Source organism: Numenius arquata, chromosome 19 (assembly GCF_964106895.1).
Source record: "Numenius arquata chromosome 19, bNumArq3.hap1.1, whole genome shotgun sequence".
Classification (NCBI taxonomy): domain Eukaryota; kingdom Metazoa; phylum Chordata; class Aves; order Charadriiformes; family Scolopacidae; genus Numenius; species Numenius arquata.
In genome coordinates this window covers 7,598,384-7,624,800 of record NC_133594.1, presented here as the reverse complement: position 1 = coordinate 7,624,800, position 26,417 = coordinate 7,598,384, and the positions used below count along the sequence as shown (strand labels likewise).

Genomic DNA, 26,417 nt, shown 5'->3' with positions numbered 1-26,417 from the left:
TGTTAATAAGCAGTGTTTTGACTGCAGCCCGCTTTCAAAAGGCGAGTGGCTCCCTGCCCACTCACCCCTTCTGCCTCTCGGTCCCACGTTTTCCAAACTCAAATCAAATGGTTCAGTGAAGGTGCTGCCCTTCAAACTTGATTGACTGATCGGCAATGAGATGGGTGGGAGGAGGGTACGGCTGGGCCCTGCTACCTGAAAGATGGATCTCATGAAATGTGGAGCCCCTTCTGGGAAGTGGAGGACTCTCATCCCAAGGGTTGTATGGTGTTGGGTTCTCTGTTTTGGAGCTGTGGGGACAGGTAGAGCTCCGAAGACTCTGATCCTTCATGCCACTGGGGTTACAGATAGGGTAAGGAAGCAAACACTGCTTTTCTCCCATGTTTCACCATTGTATCATAGACTCATAGAATGGTTTGGGTTGGAAGGGGCCTTAAAGTTCATCTGGTTCCAACCCCCCTGCCGTGGGCAGGGACACCTCCCACCAGACCGGGTTGCTCAAAGCTCCATCCAACGTGGCCTTGAACACCTCCAGGCATGGGGCAGCCACAGCTTCTCTGGGCAACCTGGGCCAGTGTCTCACCACCCTCACAGGAAAGAATTTCTTCCTAATGTCTAATCTAAATCTACCCCCTTTTACAGCCAATAGTTGAGCATTTTGCCTTATCATTTCTGTCCTCAGCACCTGTGTGTTGAGAGGGACATGAGTTACAGGAGCCCCCTGCTGTGGCATGATGCTTGGATCCTTGGCTGTCTTGGTGCGTCCTTCCTTCCCGTTCCCACGTGCTCTCTGCGCTGGCGGAGTGCCTTGTTGGGTTTATCCAGCCGTGAGGCTGAGGTTGCCCTCAGGGGCAAACGCTAGGAACTGGCTGCCAGCTGAGAGCATGGGGCACAGGTTATGTCACCTGTCTCACTTTCATACATCATTACCCTTTTGTCCCCTGTTTAAAAAAACAACAAACTAAACTATCTAACTGCTGTCATATGTTGCTCTCTTCGTGTTTTTTTTTCACCTTTGACTTTCCACACTTACATTTCCTATAGAAAAGCAGGGATGTGCAGGTGCAAAGGACCAATCTAAAACTGCTCTGAATTCCACTACAGACCAGTATGCATTGCCTTAGACTCACACTGGTGTGGCAAAACCAGGAACAGCTCAGGCAGTTTGCTCCTGTGGCGTTAAGGTGATGTACCCTTTACATGAATTATGGTTTGACCAACACTGTTACCAGTCTCCTTGTGTTGTTTTCGTAAAGCTCTTATCTCTTTGATCACAAAATTATAAAAGAACTTTAAAAAAGCAGCTTTTAATATTTAGCCACCATAATTGCACATAAAAGCCCAGAAGACAAGACTCTGGCAACGCTGAGAGGTCTAAAGACCTGATAGTAGAGATTTTAAAAAAAGAATCTCGCCCACAAAGGTCTCCATTTAAATCTCATGGGTGCTGTAATAAACGTTAGCAGCTCTGAGCTCCTCAGAGGTAAGACAGTTGTGTGAGCTGAGGTTTCGACCTGCTGGTAGGGCAGGGCCATTAGTTCAGCTTTGGGTTAGAGTCTTACAGCTCTCCCTGGTTTTGCGTGCTCTGACTCAGGACTGGGTCTGGCAGTTTCTGTCAGGACTTTGGGAAGAAGGAGGCCTTTGACACTTTGATTCTCTAACTCTGATCTGCGGAGTTAGTACCAGCAGCCTTTCCTATCTGAAGAACTGTGGAAGGTGAGCTGAGCCTTCATAATAACAGATCTTTAGTATCAACCATTTCAAATGCTGTGGGAAAGACAGCTATATTAGCTCCAACGGGACCAAATTCTTAGCAGGAGCAAGTTCATATTGTTCCTTTTGAAGAGTTACACCTTCTCATAGCAGGTGAATTTGACCGATAACTTTATGAAAAAAAAAAAGCAGCAGAATAGGGTTTTTGAGAGCATTTGAGGTGGTTTATAAGCCCTCAGAGGGCTGGCCTTCAGATGAGACGGGGTATTTGGAATTTAGCATTCTCTTTTTGGGAAAACACAGGTCTCTTGATGCTCAGATGCTTCTAAAAGAGTGGCGTTGTGAAATGGGGAAGAAGGTGCAAAAAACTCAATCTTTTCTTCTCATCGATTGGGAAAAGGAGTTCGCTTTACTCAGTAAACAGAGCTTTGATGGATTCCCTGGGTCCTTCCAGGAGCTGATCTGCTAAAATGACATTTTTATTACTGTTCATAAACTCCAATCTCCGGCTGCTGCCAAGAGATTAGACGTAAGCTGTGGGCAAACTTGCTGGTCCGGTGGCTCAACAGGCAAGGGCAGGAGAGGTTAGAGTTTAGAGCTTGCTGCTGTCAGGGGCTGCGGGGGAGAGAAAGATGTAGGTGGTGGCTGGAGTCAGGGCTGGGGAGGCACAGGAGGTTTAACAAGCAGAGGAGCAGCAGGGGATTGAAGGGAGGGGCATTTTCTGAGCTGTAGAATTTCCTTAGGAAAAGTCCCACTATTCCCCACAGCAGAGAGGACAGCCTGGGTGTAGTTAACGTTCTGGGTACGTGGAGGAGCAGTGGTAGCGTTCATATTAGTGATCGTCTTTAGAGCAATGAGCCCTGAGGGAAGGGCATTACAGGAATATAAAGATGTGAAGGGAAATTTGCACACAATTCTATTATTTTTCCCTTTTGAGAAAGTGAGCTCTGTTCTCAGTGCGATGATGAGTCAGGAAATCCATCTGGCTCTTGGATATTTATAAGGGACTAGCTAGTAACTGGTGAAAAAAAATGCATGGACTGTAATATCAGAGGAGTCTTCCTATGCCACCTCCATGCTTCTCTTTCCCTCTCTTCATCCCTGTATCTCCATTCCCTCTCTCCCTCTGTCTGCTACCATTTGATGTCAATGAATTTTCTTGCAAGATGTGCTACAAACATCACCCTTTCTGGCAGAGGGGGCATCCTTGCAAGAGGCAAACCTAAGGCAACTGAATGTAGCTTTATTTCAGTCCCTAACACTTCTCCACCACCTACCTTCTCCTTTCAGGATTGTTCTAGTACTACGCAACCTTCACAGATTTTTAACATAACCAACCTTTTCTACCAGCTGCTGACCAGAAGATGTCCCAAAGGACAAGACCAATGTCCTTTCAGCTGGAACAGCTGAATCTTTAAATGTATATATATAAAAATGCAGTAGCAAACAGAATTCACTTTTTTCTTCTTCTTTTTTTTCCCCCCTCAGCACTGCAGTCTTTTCTTTGTGCCTATACCACGTATCCCAGGAACCTCAAGCACATCTTCCACATCAAATCTCTCCACCTGGGTCATGTGGCCAAGAGCTTTGGCCTGAGAGATGCCCCCCAGAACCTGACTGCTCTTCCAACTGCTGCCTCAAAGAAGAAAACCAAACCAAAACCAAAAAGGTAGGACAACTTGATGTTCATGAGGTGAGGAACGTCACATGACAATCTGTGGTGTGCTTTGCTCCTCAAGGTTCTTGTTCCAGGAACCGTAAAATGGTTTGGGGTGGAAGGGACCTTCAAATTCCCCTGCCTGTTTCATTCCCCTTTTTCCAATGGCTTTAGAGAGCCTAAAAATTACACTTATTAAACCAACTTGCTTGGACATTTGAGTGGGAACTCAATTTAAGAAAAACAAAAACAAACAAACAGCTCACTTCGCAGTTTTACTTCTGATAAAGATGCTCTTTTTCGAAGGAAGCTGCCGAGTGTGGGGATGCACCTGCAGAGACTAGCCTGGGGTTCGCTGCAGCTTTTTCATTTTTCTAAGCGCTTGAAAACACCAGTTCCAATGAGTCTTATGAGCAGAAGCAGCCTGATTTTTATTTATTTAGACTTCATTCCAGGGGTACCTTGAAGGATAAGGAAGGGTCCAGGCAGTGTTCAGAGCAAAGCACGAGACTTCACATATATTGGAAGTTTCTGTCTTGCGCAGGTCTTGGTTGCTAGAGCTCCAGCAATAGCCTTGCTGTCGTGGCCAAGCACCTCCATAGTAGAATGTGCCAGACTTTTTCCATTCACATCCCCACTTCCAGTAGCATGGTCCTACGGAGAGCACTGATCTCTGGCTCTGATCACCTGCAGTAGAAACTCTTTGTCCTCATCCCTGTCTAGGGCAAGGCTCTCGCAGATAGAGCTGTTGGTGTATGGCATGGGATGATGAAAGTGTCAAGGAAATAGCAGAGAAATTAATATTTTTGCTTCTCAAATTTGAAGTTGACTGACTGAGTGCCCATTTATCTCACAAGATAATATCTTCCTCCCTGGCCTTGAGAAATACCAGTTCTTCTCTTCTTTCTTACACCTGTTCCAATCTGCTGCACAGAAATAATCTTATAATCTTCCTGCCTTGTCTTTTTTGACCACGTCACCCTCTCTTTGCTTTTATAACTGTATTGGGAACAAAATGTGTCTCTTACTTTCTTTAAAGACCTTCTGTGGCCTCATCTGGCCTTTCTTATCCCCCTTTCTACGCTGGACAGACAGTCTTTTGTAGGCTTTCTCCTGCAGTTCCACCAGCAGTTTCCTTGCTGTCAGGTTTGCCGTGGGACAAATCGTGTCCATCCTCTCAGAATGGTCAGCTGCAGCTTGGACTACTTATTCTTCTCCCTAAGAAGACGTTAGCTTAGTACCTGATGGAAAGGGGAGGACTGCAGTGTATTTTTTTTATTTATGAATTAAATGATCAACTACTGTTGTATAAGTACAAGCCCAAATCAAAAGGCAGGTCTGTTGGTAGGAATGAACCCTCAAGAAACTTGTGCTCTGCTGCCTGTAGATATAAATAGTTCTGGCAAAATTATTTCTGTGTAGGATTTCTCCCGGGAAAGTCTGGGAGCAAACCTAGAGTTACAGCTCTGTCTCCTCTGGTGTGTGGACAGGGCTGTTCCTGGGTACTGGGTAAGGAATCTGAGACTCCCTGATGCTTCTGGAGGAGCAGAGCCCCCAGATCCTCTCCTCCGCTTGAAAAGGAGCTGAAAGTGCTCAGTGCATCCAGTCCTAGCTATTTGGAGTTGCTCCACAGGATGGATAGTCCTCCTTTTTGAGATTGCAATGTTAAGGGCTCTCTGCCTTCCCTAGCTCAACAGCAGAGTACAAACTTCTGACTTGCCTGTAAAATCACTGCAATAATTCAATGGAGGGAATTCTTTTTCTTTTATTGGGATCAGTTGTGACTCTTTCCGTGCAATTCTTGCTGCAGACTCCATTAGCAAACCTTAGCCGTGCAATGAAAGCACTAATCCACATAATTGTTCCTGGGCTGGTGACATCTCTTGCACATGTACATATCTTGGAGAGAAAAAAAAAAAAAAAGCAAGGGGAAGGGATTTTCAAATAAAAAGTTGGCGACAGCATTGTCCTGCTTTGAGAAGCCACCAGGGACGGGCCACTGATCTGCCTCCTGCTTCAGCTGACCCTCACCAGCAGATGGGCAACAGGATGGGAATGCCCCTGTGAGCAGGGGATTTAACAGAGCTTTATTTCAGGAAGAATAGCCTGATTAGCTGATAAAGAGCATGTAAGATGGTATGGGGTGGGCTTTGATGTCTTGCTGGCCCAGCAGGGTGTCAAGCTATGACTGACAGTAGCGTGTCACAGGATTACTTGGCCCACAACAATGCCTCTCTCTGTTCCTATGATGTTGCTACTCTGTTAGAGCTACTTTTTCTCTTGTTACGCACCTCTTTTAGACGGCGTTCCTCCTCCCCAAGTCTTCATCCTATTATAGTACAGACAAGCTCAAGATACAGTAGGTAGTTTATGCACAGGACGCGTGGGGTTGGGGCATGCGGAGGTGTTAGAACAAATGGTCTGAGAGTGATTTGAAAGCTCATTTGCACGTGGATCATATAATTGCAGCTCAGGGAAAGTGGGCAGACTTTGCACAGGTTCGTCACGGCTCAAGCTCCAGATTTCAAATCCGAGAGCGTCTGGAAAGTTAAGACTCTGCAGGAATAGCCAAAGTTATGACATGCAACAATTGTTCTTGCCTGTGAAACTTGTTTCTAATCAGCTTTCTCTGTGGGTGCTTAAAAAAAAAAAACAAAACCAAACAAAAAAGCAAAGAGAGAAGATATATTAGTATTTATAGGATAATTTAGAGAAAGTGAATGTAGATTTAAATTCAGTCTCCACTACCATAAATTCAAGATAGCGCTTTTGATTTCACGCTGACAAACAGAAAGCAGAACTTAACCTGCCATTTAGAAGACAAATGGTTTTTAATTGTAAAATGCAAGGCTTGAAATTATAACAGCATAGTCACAGAGCAGTCTTTTGAATTATATTTCTCAGATGATACCTCGAGTGTTGGTTGTCGTATTTCACATTGTCTCCAAACATCCGATACTTGTTTTTAATCAGTCTGCTCACTAAAGCCTCGTCTCTCAGCACCTGCCCAGAGAATAAAGAACAGGCAGTCCAGGTTGAAAGTGGGGTAAAGGCAATCATTAAATGTTTCCTTAAGAGGACAAAGAAAACTTTTCATTTCTTTTGAAGTCTCCTTTTGTGCTTAGCACCTCCTTGGAGAGCCTGCTCGGGGAAGGTGAGAGAGGAAGCTGTAGCAGCCAGGTGTGCGATGGTTCAGTGCTGCAATGTGGAAGCAGCCCTTTCCTTCTGAATGCACATGTAAAACTTCCACATATGGTTTTTTAAACCTCATTGTGCAAACCAACTGTCCCTTTAGCTGTGGTGGTTCTTGCAAAACCCGAACTGAAGATGGAAAAATAATCGCTGGTGATTTTTTGGAAAGTTGAAATGCTGTATTTAGGTAAGAGATGAGCACACGAACCAGATACTGTATATTAAGTTACAGTACATCAGCTTAGTAAGTGTCTGGGCTCATGCTTTTACTGGAGGGTAGATGCAAGGAAGCTGATCCCTCTTCCATTCAGGGATTAACTGTCTTTCGTTGACTGCGGAGAAGCAGCGTGCACAGGAAGTAGCTGACATGCCAGATAGACGTGTCTTTTGACTCCTTCACAATGCAGATGCCAAAGACCTATTGCTGTTCCAACAAGCATCCCTGCGCTACTCAATCTTTTGCATTTTGGATCAGTGGGTTTTGTGGGATTCTGTGGCAACGGCTGGTCTGTTTTCTCCTTGTGAACTCTGGAAGACTGGTGTATGTCCCCAAAGGGTTTCACTGTAATGAGGAGTTGCAACTTTACTTGTCTTGTTTGTGAATACATGCCATTACAAAGAAAGAGATAAATCCTTAAGTTCAATAGTTTCTGTGGAACTCATTGCTACAGGCTGTCTCTGATGCCAGAAATGCTCTTGCTCTGACTATGGATATCATCATGCCCTTAAGGTTTTGGCTGCAAGATTATTGCACTAATTCATTCTTCAGCATTTAGTGGTCAGATATAATTAGACTCCTGCTGGGAAATACACCTTGTAGCCCTGTGTGTCCTCCTTTGTATGGCTGGGGCAGCAGTCTCCTTTGGGTGAAAGCTAGTACCCTTTTACCTTCTATCCTACCTCGTATCCTTGATTCCACTTTTGAACGTCTTGGCATTGACAATTTTGGAAAGACTAAGGCTTCTATTGACAGGGCTTGCGAATCAAGGCTGCAGCTGGGTCTCTCTGCACAGCAATTGTCTAATCATTAGAAGCAGTTTGCCTGCCAGTTTTTGCTTGCCATTTACAGCTTTCCTAATATCACTTAATTAGTCAAAATGCGAGTTTGGAATTCTGCCCACTAGGAATTTCACTCGTTTTGGGCAGTCTGCTCTAGAAAGCCAGACTGGAGCTCAGGTAAGAGCATGGATTCATGCACTGGAGTGCAAACGGATCCAAAAATTAGGGTAAGAGACATGGCTGCTGCGAAAGGAAACATTGGCATCACTCTTCATGAAGGCAGTTCAGGGACATGGATGAGTCCTGCTTACAACATCATGATGTTGTAAAAAAAAGTCCTGTTACGAAATTAAAGTTTTATAATTGTAAAATCTGATTGTTATCTGCATACAGCAATGCCCTTTATTACTGTCCTGTTCCGCCACAGCACAGAGCCTTTTCTCCATCTTTGAGCGAGCTAACAGGGCTTGTGCATGGAGCTGGAAAATCTCTTTGGTGCTGTTTGGTATGCACCAAAAAATGATCAGCTGTCTCTAATTGAAATATATTCTGTCCTTAGGCTGGGAAAGAGCCTGATGGAAACCAGAATCCTGGGAGGTTCCCAGCCCCCCAGTGGTGCTTTCGTCCTTTCTCCATAGGGTGAAGACTAAGGGATGGTAGTGAAAGTGAAGCTGTGGGCTTTTGTCTCTTTCTGTGTAGCTGAAATACAGTTGACTTCAGTAGGTGTAAGGTGGGCTTTACTTATAGCATGTCTCTGCATGAAGACTGCTCTGCTCCAACTGCACGGAACAGTGCTTGATGCTCAGTCTGACTGGGTAATATTTTTCCTTGATCTTCGGAAGCTTGTGTCTGCGTCGGCCGATAACAGAGTACCTAGGCCATCTGTTGACTTGTCGAGAGCAGTGTAGGATTGCTGATGAATTTCTTGCCCCCACTCCGCAAAAAAACAACACCACAAAACCCAACCCAAACAGGGTTGCGTTGGCTGCAGATGGTTCATCCAACACTATAAGTAGAAAAAGCAGGTGTTGCAGCAGCCTTGGCCCAGAGGTAACCCAGCTCTGTTGCTGGCACAGTTTCAAAGAGCTGTTGGAGATGCTGTCAGGCAGATTGATGGTGTGATCCATGGTGAAATGTTTTCTGATAAATGAAACCGCCTACTCCTGTCTCCTCCAAAGACACACCATGAGTTCTGGGACTGTGCGTCAGAACTTTATACTCCTTCTTCCCCAGCTGGAGCAATTTGGGAGCCTTTGGTTGCTGCAGGTGCTGGGCATTGGTTAAAGGTCACTGCACTTGCTGCGCTGCATTGCACCAGCATTTCACACAGCTCAAGACAAAGGAACAGACGGCGGTGCCAGCCAAGTTGAAGGAGACATCTCTAAGAGCAAGCTCGCTCACTATTTAGGTGACTTGCTAAAAGACTAGCTGAACCATCAAACGATGTCCAAGAAGCCATGCACGTGTATCTACCACTGCTCAGGCACGTAGGAGTGTGTGGCTTGGAGATCAGCTTGTGATTCAGTTCTCTAACGAAGCAGATGTGTCAATGAAACATACATATTAGAATTTTGAAATGAAAAATGGTGTCAGATACTCATTTCTTTTCTTACTGTTGTCACTTGGTCCGTTCACACCTGAATGAGAGTCTCCAAATCCAGGATGATGGTTTGCGTGTTGTAATAAATTCAATCTGACAAAATCGGCTGGTGAAACTTGATCATTCTTATGACCTTACAGTAATGCCTGGGAGACGAATGGGATGTTACACAGAAGCAGAACGGTTTGTGTATGCTCTTCTTCCTCTTCTCTTTGTGCCTTGGAGCTGTCCGCAGGATCTCAGCTATGTTGAACATCATCAAAGCTTGGTTCAGTATACTTGTCTTGGGGTTTTTTGCTGTAGAATAGTCTCTGTTGCTCTGCCATCTTGTTGCTAGTGATTGTGGGATTCAGCAGATGGTGTCTTCGGAGCTTGCAAAGCCATCGATCACACAAGGTGTGTGGAAGTCACAAACTGAGCGTGTTGAAGGTGTGTTGCATATTAGGTGGGGCTTCTGTGGTGCGTTAGTGTCATGTGGCAGAGCAGAAGACAGAGCTGGAAACACCAGAGGCAAATCACCTGTACTGCGTTCGCCTGTTTGGGTTTTGGGGTGTTTTTTTTTCATGATGTGAAAAAAGATTTGCCTTGAATCTTTTCTCATACTCTTGAATAAAGCAAAGAGTTGAAAGTCAAGGGACCAGAAAAGGAGACAGGTCCAAATCATTCAGATTTGCTCCAAAGTGGAGGGTTGGATGGCACCAGCACCCTTGTGGACACGGTGGCTCCCGAGTGGTCTGGGGAAGGGGAGCAGCACGCTGGGACGGGCTCTGCAGGCGGTGGCAAAAGGAGAATGAAGCAGAGAAAAGCAGGACTTTATTCTGTTTCCTTTGCCGGACACTTTTTCTGTCTTGTTTCTTACAGATGCTCCTCTCCTGCCTTTTCATCATTCAGTGATATATTTAGCAAGATTCACAAGTTTCTCATGGTTAAAGAGTAAATAAAATCTTTCCAGTTTTCTGGAGGAGGGCAGAGCTTTTTTTGTATTTAAAAGTTTGTCTCTCGCCTGGTCTTTCCCGGCCTTTCAGGATATAACAAAGTCATCTGGAGACAGTTCCTCTGTTTCCTTGTTGTCTCTCTGCTCAGGCTCTTGGTACCAGCTTTTGTGAGGTTGCAGTTTAATTACAGATGTGCACAGGCAGCTGTAAACCTGGGTCTTTTATTCCTTGCTACGTCTCCATGAGGAGGAGGGGAGCTTCCTCAACCATACCAAGCAATTACTAGGCTCTCTGCCTTCCCTTCCTCACCATGCAAAGCATCTTTCTCTCGCCTTGTTAATGAGGTGGTTAGACAGAGGTCAGGGTGATGTGGTTTTGGCCCTATACCTGGAACATAAAGCCCAAACCAGTGGTTGGATCTAGGGTTAAGCCTTGCAAATGAAGGGATGATGTGTCCCCCACTTGAAGTTAGAAGGTGGTGCTAACTCATCTCTGCTGGCTCCTCTGACTACTTACCAATTCCCAGCTGTCTTTTATGGGAGTCCTGATGCCCCACATCTAGCATAAAAGAGTAGTAGTCAGTGGTGCTTCTGCCTGACGTCCAGTATGTGACAGCACTCAACACCCAGTGTGCTGGACAGTAGCACAGAGAAGTCAGATACCTTCTGTTCAGAGACAGGTTCTTCCTCACTCGTGTCTTGGGGCTGTTTCATTTTCTGAATTATGACTTCCCTATTCCTGTCTCATTTTCTCCCAGCTAATAAAAATGGCTATTTTCTCATCCGTTTGAACATTCCTTTCTCCTTTAAGCCCCGCTGAAATCCTGGCACTGTAGCACATGGGGACGGGTCAGTCATTAGTGAATCTTTTTTTCCCCTGCAAGTTCCCCTGGCTGCACGGTTTTGTAGTTCCCCGCCTAAAGACTGACTGTTATGTTTGGAGGGAGGGATTTAAAGGGCTGGGGATTTCTCTGCCCGTTACCAACATGATGTGTTCTCATTAGGGCTCAATATAGCGTGATATCTAGACATGAGATCACAGGAAAAAATGCTGACAATCCATGTGTTTATCCAGTGATGGGAACATGGGTTCTGTCTGTGTTGCAAATGCATCTCACATTTACAGCCTTTCTGTGAAGCTTTTTGCCACAGTATCACCACACAGCTCTCTTAAATTAACATCACACCAGCCTTTGGCAACAGGGAAAATGCAGTTATCCTGGGTTATCAGGTGGGAGAACGGACATAAAGGCCAAAGAGATTAAATACCTTGCCCAAGGATGCTCAGAGGGTGAGTATCAAGGTCTTGCTCTGTTCTCCTGGGCTTTGTCTCGTAACCACAGGGCGCCTTCCCCTGTGATGTTATCGAGCCTGCTCTGGCAGAGCCCCAGAGACTTTCACCAGTTGAGCAGAGAGGGGAACTTACAGGTTTACAACAGGAATCAGGGTCCGGCCAGGGATCTTGACCTGGTGCACTTTTCCTGGTGTACTGCAGACTCCTGCTGTTGCCTGTGGCTCTTCCATCTCGTGGTTGAACAGGGCCTTGACGGCTACTTTTCTTCTCTGGGTGATCAGCACAGGTCCCACAGCACAGCTCCATTGATTTTTGTGGCCCTGGTTAGGGGGAGAAACCTCCCTTTTCCCTGCATCCTTGCTTTTTTGTGTACAGCTGATCACCACAGCAAGGGGTATTGATTTACTAATTGGGTAATGATTTCACCTGATTGATAATAAAGTGTTGGACAACCTCCCTGCTGAGCTGAAACTCAGCCGGGCAGCTACTGGTGGATTACTTGTCCTTCTGCAGCAGATAGTTCCCTGGTGTTAAGTAAACTGATCTGTTGCTTGGTAACCCTCAAATTACTGTAGTAGATGCTTGGAGACACAATGAAAGTGTCAAATAGAAACTTTATCAGGTGATGGAGGGGGCTGAGCAGGGGATACAGCTGCACTACAAGGTTTTTGGAGTGGAGGTTGAGTGCTGGTTGAGGGCACACCTTGGCTTGGTGCTGTGGGTGCACCCACGAGTGTCCCTCCCTGCTGCTGTGGCTTGTGTGTTCAGGAAGGCGGTTTGCTATGGAGGTACAGCTTTATCAACAGTGCCTTTGCTTCGTTAGCTGTACAGTTGCTTTCGAGTTGATTCTGTCTTTTGCCCTTAGCTTTTGTAGGTTCAAACCAGGTGGTGGGTGTGCATCTTATTTCTCTGGTGCGTCCAGTCTCTAGCCCTTCTGCCGACGCAGAGCTTGAATGTTTAGTTAGTGTGAGAATGGAGGCTACACCAAAGGTAGCAGAGTCTTCTCCCCTGTGTCTTCCAGGCTTTCTCATTTAGGGCAAACTGTCTTTCAGTGGTAGTCATCACACCATCCTTCTTATCGTTCTGATCCATCCTTCCAAACCCACTCCAGCCTTGAAGACTACACAGGGATGGAAAAGAAGCTGTGGAAAAGGGGGCAAGCAAATACCTCAGACAGCCAAGAGTTTGCTTCCCTTCCCTTCTGTGTGTGTTTGGCCTAGTGAATGGATTATCTGTTGCATCCTTCTCCTGTGATCCCCACCACAGTTCTGGGCACCTGAAGGAACCATGAGAGGCAGTGCTATAAGGGTGCAACCTTTAGGAGTGCTGAGGTCCATGTATTGTCATAAAAGCATGCTGGCATGAATGTGGGGCTTCTGTTCCATTCCCTTGTCATATTTAGAGGGACAGATAGATTTCTGTCCACTTCTCTGGAAATTTTTGAGGTCTGCTACTGGTCGTTACAATGAAGAGGAGAGTGGGATGTGCAGACACCAACAGCTGTGGATGCCCCATTGTGCCCAGGACCGTGGGAACATGGTAGGGAATGAGAGGTCCTGCACCGAAGAGACTGCAGTTTAAACAGATGAGTGAGGGTGACAGCAGCAGTGAGGATGACATTTGCCCAAGGTCACAGACCAGGACAGTGGCAGAACTTGTGGTGGAAAAATGCTGAGTGGGGTTTTTATATTTATAGCTGGCAGTTTAGGGCTGCAGGGAGATCCATGTTGGAGTTTAGTGGCTGGGCAGAATGCAGCTACCTGTGCAAAAGCTGGTCTCTGGAGAGGGAGGCTGTAAGGTGCGTGTGATGTCTGCAGGACACTGCAAGACAAGAGCCTGTTGGGTTTAGACTCCTGATGCGTTTTTTTTTTTTTGCTTGTTTGTTTGGGGTTTTTGTGTTTTCAAGCTCTGGATTTAAGCTCTGTTTATAAAATGTTTCCATTGTTCAATGTCTTAAAGCTGTTAGGGTTTTTATTATTATTACCATTTTCAAACTGCTGTATCACCTAATTCATCAGCCTTCAGCGCACAACCTTCCCTCCTTCTCCCCGCCACCCCTGCAAGAGCATTTGTACAGAACAAAGGCTTGCTTTTAAAAACGGCATGATATTTTGCCACCTTTGTGAAAACCTGTCACAACAATATCTAATTTTGCATGAGACAGAATTTCAAATCAAGCCTCAAGAAAAGGAAGCTGTTCTTCTGCTAATGCGCAAATGTCACTTTCCGCAGCTGTAAAATAAGTAACCCACCTAGAGCATTCCAGAGAGAAGGAAATCTAATCCCTCTTCTCTTCCCTCTGCCCAGGTCTGACCTTCTCAAGAAGACCCACGGCAAACGTCGCCTCGCTGAGATCTTGCGATCTGAATATTCCAGTGGGATGGACACTGGTGTATCCAAGGTCAAGAAGAAGAAGAAAAAGCAGAGAAAACCTGGCAACCAGCAGATTCCAACATAAGCCGGGACCTTCCAGTCATTGGCTGCAAAACCTGCTTGAGCGCCTCAGCCGGGGGTCAGGGTGACCTGCCAAATCAACTGAGCAGCGCTTCAATTTATCAGGCAAATGTAGGAGGGATCTTGGGGATCTTGGCCTCCTCCCCCTCATTCCATAGGTCCAAATGGAATCGAATCCAGGCGTGTCCTGTTGCACTGCTGCAATTAAATGTGGCTTCCTAAAGATGCGCCGCTTTTCTAAAGTGGTTTTTGCAAGAAAAATAAAAAAGGTTGAATATGTTTTTCAGAGAAATGTGATGTCTGCGTAACATGAAAGTGAGACAAGTGTTCTCAGACAGGAGATGCTTTCCTGTTTGGAAGACCTGTAGAAACACTCCACAATCTGTTTGCTTTTGCTTATTTTTAACCAGATAAACAGTAGTGGCAGAGGAGATGTTCCAGGAGCATGTTTAAGAGGAGGGAGAGGAGGCTGCCCTTGTCATTATACAAGGGGACACTTCTGCTCCTGACTCAGGTAATGCAGCCACGTTGCTGCCGCCTTCCCTCCTGTCCTTTGTGTGCTGGGGCAAGGTCTGTCCCTGGACACTGTTCGTTAGTCAGATATTGCCACCTGGAAGGAAGGAATCTCCTCAAGTTCAGTGCAAGCGGTAGGATTGTGGAGAGCTCTTCGGTGTAATGACACATGGTCCCTTTGGGGCAGAGCTCATGGGCACAAAACTTCATGTCAAAACTCCTAAGTTTGGAACAAACGTTGTCACTGGGAAGGAGCCAACGTGGAATCCAGCAATCTCCAAATTTCTCCTTGCCTGCAGCGTATTGTCATACCTCATTATAAGACGCAGAGTATGTATGAAATGTCTCACCTCTCGGAACGTTAAAGCCTTTCAGGCTCTTGCTAACACTTGCCAGCAGTAACCTGGCTTCCAGGGTTCTCCCTCCTTCGGCTGGGCCTTTTGTGGGCACGTCCCATCACGTTTTGTGATGGATTTCACTTCTTGCTTTTCCCATTTGCCTTCTTCCTTGTTTATCATCGCGGAATTGGGACTGCTGAGAATATGGCACCAAATGGGCCGAGCGCTCATTGCCCAACATGTATGAAATGGAACCCGAGCTCTAGTTTGTCCGTGACAAACACCCCCTTTGAGTTGGCAAGGAGTGGGGGGTTGCGTGGGGCAGAGCGGATGCTCCCTAAGGCCTGTGGGAGACTGACAAACCCCTGCGGGACCCACTGCAGGTGAGCACCCACCTCCCTCTCCCTGTCCCCCTCACTGTGCTGCTTCCAGCAGCTCCTGTAACACAAGGCTAGGCGGTACATATTTGAAAACAGTGCAAATCCCTGCCAACACACAGCTTTCCTTTGCTTGCATGTGCCTTCCTCAAGGAAGGAGAGGAGGAAGAGCAGCCCACCTGTGACCCGAGTCGGGCATGTTTAACACAGGACCAGAAAATGCTCAAATCCAATGGCAATTTCAGGTGCCGGGAGGGAAAAAATACTGAAAGAGGAGTATAACCAGGTGAAAATTACACCCACTTTCTGAATACAGAATTGGGGGCACCTACTCTGGGCTATAGTGAGTCACACTAAGGGCTGTAGGAGGGAAGCAATCAGCCCAAAAGTGTTTAATTTCTGAAGTGAATGTAACTTTTGAGAACCAAAAGGTTGGGGTTGGTTTTTTTTTCCCTCCCAGGCAATTACCAAACACGCTGATTTTACTGCAATACTTTTTTGAACCCTTAAGAAAGATATTAAAAAGGCTCCAGTATAAAATTAACCGCGTTTTTGCAGAGAGAATGAAGGTGCGAATCTTTATTAGATTAAGATAAAATAACAACAAAGCCCACCTGATTTTGTTATGATTACTGTTTGGAAGAGCAATCGGGTTTAAGGCAAATGTCAACTTAAGCAGAAAAGAAACCCCTGAGGATGAAAATGACTCAGAGGGAGTGATGCAGAGAGTGTAAGTTTGGGAAGAACTGATCTTGTGCAGGAGGGGAAAATATATGACCTTTTCCTGGCTGACTGTCACGTATGAATTAATAGGGGCTATTGGCAAATTCATAATAATAGGAATAAAGGCCAACAGCACATCAGTGAGAGACGCTGGGAAATCTCATTGCCCTTGGTATTAACTGGGCATGTAGCGTTGCAAACGGTTATGATGATTTTTTTTTTTATGTGATTTTTTTTTTAAAAAAAAAGCTAGAATGCCTTTTTCCTTCAGCTTCACCATCTTTTAGCAGATAGCTCTGGATGACTTGGGTGATTAGAGAAAAGAAGAGGAGATTGTTAAAAGAAAGGCGCACGCACCTGAAGCTTGAGCCAAGCTTGCCCTTAATACGCTCGAAGGCCAACGTGCGGAATGTGTTTGAGTTGCAGCTGGGTCAAGGGGAACCAAATTCTGCCCTTATTTACACTTTGGCAGCTCTGGATCGGCTCTGAGCTGGCTTTATCCTGGTGCCTCACTCCATTCAGGAAGAACCTGGTAGGTTTGGGGTTAATTGGTACTTGACTCCAAGCATCTCTTCATCAGGGCAGGGTGTGGTACCTGCCGTGGAGCAGGGATGTTGTGGGTGCTGAGGCTCCAGGGTCCTCTGAGCACCCAAATGCTGGAGGAGCTGCTGGGCGTCGCGGTGTGTTCCCTTGGCTCAGCCCTGGCATGGAGCAGATGGACATCATCCTGAACTGCTCCTGAGTTTGTCCCCCCTTGCTCTGAGGTAGGTGGCGTGCAGCACAGGGGACTTGGCTGGGTGGGAGCTGCCTCTGCGGTGATTGTGAGGAGATCAGCTCTTGGCAGCATTCGGTGAAACCGCAGCTTCATTTGACTGCGGCGGCGTTGGCTTTGGTCAGGCTTGTTTTCTTATCTTAATTGTGGTGAATGGTAGGGGCCTGGCAGCCCTGCAGCTTGAGGTTGCTGCATTTGGTCTGAAAATAGTGTCACTATGGAGCTTTTGTATAAAGCTTCCTGCCAGTCAGACCTGGAGTCGGTTTGTGCTCACCTTCCTTGCTGCTCCTCAGCTCCCAGCTCTCACACCTGGGGTCCTGCCTCTCCCCAGAGATGCTCTTGCACCTTTTCTCAGCTCTCTTCTGTCTCTGTGTCCTTTGGCGGTGATAAGAGCCCGCATCCTCCTCTCCTCTGCTGCTGGAACACCTTGAGTTTACGCTTCAAGGGTTTGGGATAGGAAAAAGCGAGGAGGTCACCTTGGTACAAGGGTCACAGTTGAACCCGCACTTCTGGTGTCTAGGTCAAACACAAGGCCCACTGCTGAGAAGCACCCAATAACTAAGCAGGGTAGAAAGCACCAGAACTTCCCTGTTTACAACAATTTATTTTCCCCGTAAGCCTGGGGTGAAGACAGGAAAAGCACCAATTGTTCTGGGCTTTCTATTCTGGCATAATTTTTGGTGTTGAGACAAAACCATAAAATATCTCAGCTAGAAACAGTTCTGCTGATTTCACTGCATTTGTGTGTGCTGGCATGTTCAGAGGAGCAGCTTTTGTTCTTTGTCTGTTCCCAGGGTGGTGGTCCTGGTTAAAGCTGTGTCAGGAGGGAAGGAAGATGGCCCTCAAGCTGGGTGAAAGCCCAGAAGGTGCTTGAGAGCCAGGACTGTGTTTGGTCCTGGCAAACCCGCTGCACTAACTGGTTTGTGTCTTGGATGCAGAGCCTGGAGCTGATAGAAACCAACCACCAGCAGCCTGTCTGTTGGAGTCTCTGTACCCTGGGAGAAATCGGTGGAGCAGAACTGGTGCAATACTCCAAAGGTTTCCTTAATGGGAATGGTGCTCCTTCTCAACTGCGCCATTTTTACTGCTTCATCGAATTTCAACCCAGCACAGCCTGTCCCAGCTCTGAGGACTTGCCAGGATCGTGCCCACCCGCTACCGGCCTCTGGAAATGAGTAGTTTCCAGCCTGGTCTGGGTCTGCTGTAGGTGCAGAACCAGTGCTGGTGGGTTCTGCTGTTGGGCAGCAGGGTCCTGTCTCAGCCCACACACACAAGCTGGAGGTGAGGCCGGTCCTTCAGCAGCTTTTGAGGCTGCTGAGATCCTCCCGCACGAAATGTGGTTTATGTGGCGAGTGCGGTGCGCTCCAATGCGAGCCTACAGCGTGTGGTGTCTTCCCTAAACTGATTTATTTTGAAGCTTGCCGAGCTTGAGATCTCCCTGGAGGAGACGGCTCCAGCCCTCGCTTCCCCTCTGCTCTCTTTCCTTCCCAGTCGGACCCAGCACAGCCGTTCCCCTTCCCAGAGCATTGGTTTCCTCGGGGCTCTGCCCCGCTCTCTCCTACCGTCCCTGTAGCACAAACCGGACCCCGTCACTGCGTCACGGCGCTGGCTCAGACCTGCTGTTACAGCAGAGTTTCCAGCTTCTTCCAGATGTGAAATGGCAAATTTAAATATTGCAATTACAAACGTGTAACGAAGCCTTGTACTTCATTAATGTAAGAGGAGGAATCTGCTACGGCTACAAGGACAATTAAATATTAGAGAATGTCTTTGATTCACATTCCTGCTGTGTAAATGGAAGGAAGGTTGCTGTATGCTCCTTGCCTTTGCGCTCACAAAATGAAAAGCACACCCACTGCAAGTTGTCCTTTGATAGATTTTTAATATGATTTTAAAGAGTTTTGTTTGGCCTCATTCTTATTCAATGAGATTAATTTAAAGCACTTATCCCCTGGGTTTAAGTCAATCCATGTAGGATTTGGGACGGGGGTTTGTTGCCCGGGGAGGGGGGTTGTTTGCAGGCCTCTCTGAAAGACTCCTTTCCCACTTCATTAACCCCGAGCTGGGAGCGACCCCCCCCCCCCCCCCTTCCTCCCTCCTCCTCCTCCTCCTCCTCCTAGCCCCAGCCGAGGCCCAGGGATTTACCAAACTCCCCCATTCACATGCAAAGGAACAAGCCCCCTCCACAAAGGCCGGGGGCTCTCGCCTCCAGGCGTGGCTGTGCATTTGGCCGAGCCGACAATAACCCCCCCGGCGGCGCTCGGGGGTGCCGGGGCCAAAGCTCCCGGGACGGAGCCGGGCCGGGGGCATGGGGCTGGGACCCGGACCCGGGGAGGGGGGATGCTGTAGAGTCGGTGGGTGCCGGGGGAGAGGGAGGGGGTGGCTCTGCAGCCAGCCCGGCCTGCCGGCTGCGGAGGGCCGGGGGGAGCGGCGGAGGGCCGGGGGGAGCGGGGAGCCGGGCGAGCTGAGCCCGCAGCCCATCTGTCGGCTCCCCGAGACGGCGAGCCGCTGCCCGGCTGTCCCGGGGACCAGCTGCCGGGCTCGCTGGCCGCGGCCAGATGAGCGACACTTTTAAAGGGTGGAAACAATCCATTTTCCAAAGCGATCATTTAAAGCACTTAGGCAATTATACACTTAAGATTAGCGTTAATAATTCACCAGCGCCGCGGCTATCACCGCGCCGGTCAGCACCGCTCCCGGGCCCGTCCCGCTCCCCGCCGCCCCCAGCCCCGCGGCGGCGCGGCCGGTCCCGCATGCCGGCACTGGGGCCGGGCCCGGGGGGAGCCGAGCCCCGGAGCGGGGAGGAGGAGGAGGAGGAGGGGTGTCTGTGTGTGTGTGGGGGGGGGGTCCCTGCGATGGGAGGTGGGAAAACTTCTCTTTGCTTTTCCCTTTCCCTCGGCGGCGGCTGATCCGCCAGAGCAAACAAGCAGGAGGGGAAGAAAGGGCCGGCGGAGGCGAGACCGGTTTGTTTGTAAAGAAGTTTTATTTCCACATTTAAAAAAGGAGGGGGGGGGGGGGGGGGAGAAGGAGGGGGAAAAGGAACGGGAGCGGCCGCGGCGCCCCGACCCCCCCCGCGCCCCCGCCCCGGCCGGGCCGGCCCCGGGATACAGACTGACAAGAATCACTTACACAAATACGCCCTCAGGGTTCACAAATAAATAATTCATATACATTTTGCGCACCGTATTTACATTTCGCCGCTTTTTTTCTTCTTCTTCTTTTTTTTTTTTCTTCTTTTTTTTTTTTTTTTCTTTAAGTTACGGACGTCCCAAACTCTCGCTGCGCCGAGCGGGGGCCGGCAGCCCGCCCCCCTCCCGGCCCTTCCCGTCGGTGGGGCCGGTGCCCCGGGATCGGGGAGCCGGGGAAGGCGAGGGGGGGGTGTCTCCCCGAAGCAGTCCGTGGCAGAGGGGGCTCGACACCCCCCCGGCAGTTCCTGAAGAGGGGGCGGAGAGGCAAAGCCCCCCCCCCGTCCCGGAGCAGCCGCCCCCTGCCCGTGCTGCCGGCTCAGTCCCAGGTGGGAGGCGGGGACCGCAGCGACCCCGTTGCCCCTCGGGGGCACAAGGGGGTAAAGGCGGTGAGTGCCCCGCGGGGCGGGGGGGGGAGCAGCTCTGCCGGCTCTTCGTCCTGCCAAACCCGCCCTTGCTTTTTGCATTCTTTATATATATTTTAAAAAAGGAGGGGGGAAGGTCTCATTTTATATATATATATATATATATATTTGGGGATGAGCGGGAGTCTGTCGCTTTCTCGCTGCCCCAGAGGTGGGGTGGCCCCCTCCAGCCCCCCCCCCCCCCCCTCCAGCCCGGTGGGGTGCCGGTGGGGCTGCTCGGGGTGGCCAGGGCTCACCGGGGCTGCGCGGCCCGGGGCAGGACGCCGGGCAGCGGGGGCAGGGGCGGCGGGGGCTCGCTGCCGCCCTGCAGTCCGTGGATGAGGATGCGGGGCACCAAGGGTCTCTGTAGGGCGGGGGGGGGCGCGCTGGGTCCGCGGTACAGGTAGAGAGCGGCGCCGGGGTCCAGGTTGGAGACCAAACTCTGCGGGTAGAAGTAGGGCGAGGGGAACATCCTCTGGAGGGCTGAGTAGTTGCCCGCCTCGGCCAGCAGCTCCAGGCCCACCGCCGTCTGCCTTTTCCACTTGGTCCTGGGCGGGGGGACAAGCCGAGAGAGGGGGTCAAGGAGAGAGGGATGCTCCAAAAGCCGCTCCCGAGCTCTTTTTACGCTTCGCACATCCCCTTTCCCTGGGTTCTGCTCTCCTTGCGCGTCCCTTCTTCCCGCCGCTGGCTCCCCGGGCCAGTCCCTCCCTGTACGGATGGGATGGGATGGGGTGGGATAGACCAACCCAGTGCAGGGGGTCGTAGACCCCACTAACGAAGAGAGGGGGCTTCTCTCTCTGGCGTCCCCGCCGCGGCAGCCCGGTCCGAGCACCCACGGAGCCTCCCCGGAGGCACCGGAGCCACAGCCCGGCTGGGATCCGCTGGCGGGGTGTAAATCCCTGCGATATAAATCGCGACCAACAATTCAGCCCCTTCCTGGGGTGTAAATTCCAGATTGCAGATTACGAACTGCGTGTGACATCTCGTCCGTGCCACGGGGTGTTCTTCACCTGGCAGCCCCGCCGCTGAACGGGGATGATGCTGCCACTGTGATGTCCCGGCCCGGGGCCGCCGCGGCCCCGTTCCGCCGCCCGGGGCTCTGGGACCCCTCCCTGGGCCGGGGCTGTCGCGGGGGAACACGCGTGGGGCAGCGTCCCGAGGCATTCGTTTGCGGCATATATGTACATTTTTATATATATGTATATATACGTACATATAGATATAGGGGGCTGTGTGTATATATGTGTGTGGGTCGGATCTCATGGAGAAGCCCCGGGATCTCGGAGCGGGGCCGGGAAAGGGGCTGGAGGCACCGGCCCGGCTCCGGCGTGTCCTTGCGGGACGGATTTGGGAAGGGAGGGGGTAGGGAGTGGGCGCACAGCCCCCGCCGCCCCTAAACTCCCCCAACGTCTTGATAAGTCGCGGATCTTTGCAGACAGCAGTGGAAACGATGGGGGGGATGAGGGAGTTAAAACCTGAAGGGAGCGAGGGGACGGGGTGGGGGCTGCGGCCGGGGGGGTCCCTCGTTTTGTGGCGGTGGCAATGGTCGGGGCTGGGGAAGCGCCGGCGGGGACACCCGGGTAAATCCACTGAAGCCATCACGTCTCCAGCCCTTTCACAGATTTGTCGCTGAAGCGCTAAACCTATTTCCACCAGTAAATTATTCATCATAATAATAATTGTGTAATTACTGTAAGGGGTGTTAATTATTGATGCCCAAAGCAGTAATTGGTATCTATTATTAATGGACCGATGTGTTATGCTGTTGTGTTTAGCTGGAAGCCCGGTCCTGCCTCCCAGGCTTTCTGGGGCTGGGGGCACGGATTGCCGCCCCCCCCCCTCCCCGCCCCAAACCTGCCCTGCCCCGGCATCACTTTTCTCCCCCTTACTTTGGGGTAAAAGGCCCCCGGGGAGAGGAGGGGGACACCGGCATCTCTCCTGGTGCCAGAAGGGACGGGGTGGCTCTGAGGTACAAGAGCCCTGCCCGGTTTGGGGGTGCGGGGCCGGGGAGAGGGGCCGGACGGGACCCGGGCGCTGTGGGCAGGAGGGAAGGGTGTATTTTTTACCTTCTGTTCTGGTACCACGTTTTCACCTGCGTGTCGGTGAGGTTGAGGGAGGCGGCCAGCTCCATCCTGTCCTGCACGCTCAGGTATTTTTGCCTCTCGAAGCTGCGCTCCAGCTGGGCCAGCTGATGGTCGGTGAAGGCGGTGCGGGCTTTGCGCGGCTTTTTCAGCCGCACCGGGGGACTGTCCCGGGAGCTGGAGATCTCTCGGTCCCCTTCTTCTTTCACTGGGCCGAGAGGGAGGAAGAGAGGCCAGGTCAGGGCAGGAAGGGAAGGCAAATACCCTCAAAAGAGGGGGTTAACCCACTGCAGCCATGAGCCGGAAGAGACGGGCTCAGGCACGGAGTCGGACTCACGGCGCATTTACTCTACAAACCCGTAAATTTTAACCCCGGCTGCTCACGGGGGACTCACGGGGTCCCCGAGCCGGGCCCGGCCTTTCCCCGTCCCACGGGCCTGGGAGCGGGGCCGGAGCGCCGGGCTGTGCTGCGGGGAGCCCCGGCCCGGTCCTGCTGCGCTCCTGCCCGGAAAAAAATCCCCTCATCTTCCTCACCCCGCATTTCTCGCGGGGTAGGACCCTGCTCTGGGTTTGTTCCCCAAAACCCAGCAGCTTTCTCGATGCTTGGGTATTTTATTTTTTTCTTTCCTTTCTCTCTCTCTCTTTTTTTTTTTTTCTTTTTTTTAAACCCAAAACAAAACTAACCCAAAATTAAAATTGGGAGCCCACATTTTTGGAGGGGAAGGTGGCCGGGGTGGTGCTGCTTCTCCACCTCCGCGGAGAAGCCTCCGTCCTCCCGGGGATACTGCCGGGGCACAGAACAAACCTCTCCAGGGCGCACAACGAAATACCGGGGAAGGGGCTCCATCAGCCCGTGCCCGCGCTGTTATTTATCTTCAAAAAATGCCGAATGAGACGGGCTGGCGGCGGTTCGTTAGCGCGGCCGATACATACGCACCGGCGGAGCGACGCGGGAATTTACATTAATAGGTGACAGGAAAATATCCGAGCAGACGACAAAAAAAAAAAAAAAGAAAAAAAAAGAAAAAAAAGAAAGAAAAATAAATCTCTGTTTGTGCTCGCCTTCCCCATCGTCCTGGAGGAGATTATGTGGCGAAAAGTCTCAGTTTATACAAATCGGCGGCGTTTGGTTGGTTGTTTGTTTTTTGGGTTTTGTTTTTTACGGGGTTTTATGTTAAAATTTGCTGGTGGCGGGGGCTGGCAGGGACAGGGCTGGAGCCGAACGCGAGCTGATTTCTCTCTGTAGGAAGACAATAATCCGGTTAATTGAGCCACCGGGGAGCGAAACCCTTCAACCAGAAATCCCGGCTCTGACCGAGCAGACAGAGCCCCAGACGGGGACGAGCCTTAAAACACGGAGACCCGGCTCCGGTTCCCGGGGAAAGCGGCGGCCCCGGGAAGGGGCCGGGACCGGACCGGGCAGGGCCGGGGTTGGGGGGGGGGGGGGGAATATGTGTGTGTCCCGGGGTCCCGGCCCCGCTTCCTCCCGGGGAAGGCCCGAAACTTTGTGCGGAGTTTTGCCGCGGAGAAAAGCCGGGTCCAACCTCCCGCGCCCGAGGGGAAGGCGAATCCTCCCCGGCCCCCGAATGGCCCTGGGCTCCTAAAAAAGTTCCTGCTGGCCAAAGGGCTGCGCTCGGTGGCGGTGGCGGCTTCCCCCGCCGGCTCCGGCGCTCTCCCCCGGCTAGTCCTAGCTTAAAAAAAAAAAAAAAAAAAATATATATATATATATATATATAAATATATTACAGGTTATCGGCATTTTGGCGTGGACCAAATCCTGCCGCCGCCGCCGCTGTGGGTTAGGCCCGGCCCCGCAGCCCCTTTGCGGGGTAAATTAAGGGCGTTTTGGCCCAGGAAAAGCTATTTTCAAAGCAGCAAAAAGAGATCTCGTTGGGAGCGTGGACCTTCGCCCGCTACCCCATTGAAGCGGTGTTTTTACCCTCCTCTAAGATGTGGTTTCCTCCCCATTTAAGCTGTAATTTCCCCCCCTTTAAACTGTGGGGTTTTTTACACCTTTTAAGCCGCATTTTTTTCCCCGATTTAAGCGGTGTTTTTCCTCCTATTTAAGGGCTGTTTTTTCCCCCTACTTAAGCGGTGTTTTCACCGTGGCCGTGGCTGACCCGTGGCAGGGGCAGGCGAGGAGTCGAGCGCGGCTGCGGTAACGGCCCCCACTCAAAACCGACGCCCCCAGCCCGGGCTCGGCCGGCTTAGGGGGTTGCGGAGAACCCGCGTTTCCTCTTCTCCCTCGCTTCTTTCGCGTCTCGGCGATTTGGGGGAAGGGGAGAAAAGCCGAAGGAATTCGGGGAGGGGGATGTGGGAGGCGAAAACAAAACGCCAAGGTGGGAATCGCGGCTGTTTTCGATCCCGGCCCTTGAAAACGGCGGGACCGATCCCGGCCTTTCTCCCGGGTCACTTCCAGCCCCGGTACCGGCCGGGGGTTCCGTCCTTCGTTCAGAGCGAAAATCCCCTCGCGGTGCCCGGCGGCTCCCGCCGCGTTTGGAGGCTCCTTCGGGCGAATATTTTTATCTCCATGAACGGGATTTCAGCGCGGCGGCTCCGGGAGGGCCGAGAAGAATTTGCAGCCGGGCCGGGGCTCGGCCCGTTCCCCCCTTTCATGCCAGCCCCCCACAAATTCAGCGGCTCCATTAGGTGCCATCGCCTCCCCTTTCTCCCCCCAACCGTGTCCCTTTGCCTTCCCTTCGCAAACACCCGGCAAACAATTTTCCCAGGTGAAAGTTTTTCCAGGGGTGATGGGGGTGGGATGGGCGAAGGCACGCGCGATAAACTGCTCCGGGGGACCAGGACCGACCCCAATTCCCCCCTTCCCCGTGCTGTTCCCGTGCCTCCCTCGCCTCGGCTGTCTCAGGAAGAGGCCGGGAAGGGGCTACCAGGGGCCCGGGAGGCCGAAGCCCCCGGCCCGGGGCGAGCAGCCGCCGCATCCATCTCCACTCCCCGCCGGCGCCGTGGATGCGGCCCGGGGCTCCCTGGCTGCCGTGCTCGGTTTTAAGCCATCTCCAAAATAATAATAGAAACAATACAAATCGAATCAAACCCTGCTGACTTTCTTGTTCGTTTCTCACTGGAGCAGGGGAAATACCCGGCAAAACCGTGATTATTTTATCATTGTTTTCTTTTTTTTTTTTTCTTCCCCAGACAGAAATCCGCCTCCGGTTCTCCTCTCCCCTTTCCCCGCCGGTAGGAACGAAACGGCCGGATCTTCCCCGCGGAAAACAGCCCGGCGGATTCCCCGGGCGCGTTTGGCGAAACATCGATCGCTCCAACCCCTTCCACGGAGGGAAGGGCCGAGCCCCATCGAGTACCGACGCCCCAAGTTTTCCCAAGTTGGTGCCGACCCCGCGGTCATTTCGGGGGCGACCGGTGCCGCGACCCCCCCCCATCGCCGGAGCCGTTTCCGCAGCGAGCTCCTGGCTCACCGGGAGGCTTAGGGGCCGCTGGAGGCTTTGGGTCCAGGCCGCCCTGCCCGCCGTGTAAAGCCCAGCGGGGCGAGCGGCTCTTACCTTTGTACTCTGAGTCCGAGGAGGAGCTGCTGGTGTTTTTTTCCATTTTCTCCCTAAAGTCCTCCCCTGGCTTGGTGGGGATCCTGCCCGCCGGCTCCTGAGGTCCATTGGTGCTGGAGTAAGGCGCGCAGGCGGCCAGAGGCTTGCAGTCGGCCAGGATGTCTCTGATGAGGAAGGAGGAGGTGACGGTCCGGGACTGGGAGGGAGCCGAGACCTGTCCCGGCTGGAGGTGGGCATCCAGGCCCGGCCGCGGTCCCGCCGCCTCCAGGCACTCGCGGCCCGGCGAGCGGGGCGAGGGGCACCCGCTGCTGCCCTCCGAGCGGGGGCTCAGCTCCAGCGGGGACCGGCCGTCGCCCACCAGCGGGTCCCCCTTGGGCACGGCCGGGCTGCCGGCTCGGTGGGAGAGGATGGAGTCGATCCCAAACCCGGTGGAGCCCTCCATGGCCCCCGCGAGGTGCCGGCGCTCACACGGGCATTGGCGGGGAGGGCGCGGCGGAAGCGGTTTGATAATGATAATTAACAATAACAGGAGGGGGGAAAAAAAAAAAAGAAAAAGAAAAAGGAAAAAAAAGGTAAAAATTTTAGAAAAAAATAATTAAAAGAGCAAAGTTCAGTCTGGGATCCGGGCAACAATTGCTGCAAGGCTCTCCGAGGCGCCGCGCG

At 51.2% G+C, this 26,417-nt stretch overlaps 2 protein-coding genes across 3 annotated transcripts in view; one reads left to right on the top strand and one right to left on the bottom strand.

The window, feature by feature from the left end:
- The window catches only part of DDX31 (DEAD-box helicase 31), a 48,550-nt gene extending 34,418 nt beyond the window's left edge, over window positions 1–14,132 (top strand). For both annotated transcript variants that reach the window (XM_074161045.1, XM_074161044.1), the window contains exons 19-20: window positions 3,202–3,382; window positions 13,697–14,132. In XM_074161045.1, coding sequence (XP_074017146.1) covers window positions 3,202–3,382; window positions 13,697–13,847 — 332 coding nt within the window. In that variant the 3' untranslated portion in view covers window positions 13,848–14,132. The remainder of the gene's footprint in view (window positions 1–3,201; window positions 3,383–13,696) is intronic.
- Window positions 14,133–20,408: 6,276 nt separating this feature from the next.
- On the bottom strand, window positions 20,409–26,196 carry BARHL1 (BarH like homeobox 1). Its single transcript, XM_074161271.1, has 3 exons — window positions 25,755–26,196; window positions 22,222–22,444; window positions 20,409–20,703 (listed from the first exon to the last, which is right to left on the bottom strand). Exons 1-3 carry the CDS (start codon window positions 26,194–26,196, stop codon window positions 20,409–20,411), a joined length of 960 nt encoding a protein of 319 aa, XP_074017372.1.
- Between the last annotated feature and the right edge of the window lie 221 nt (window positions 26,197–26,417).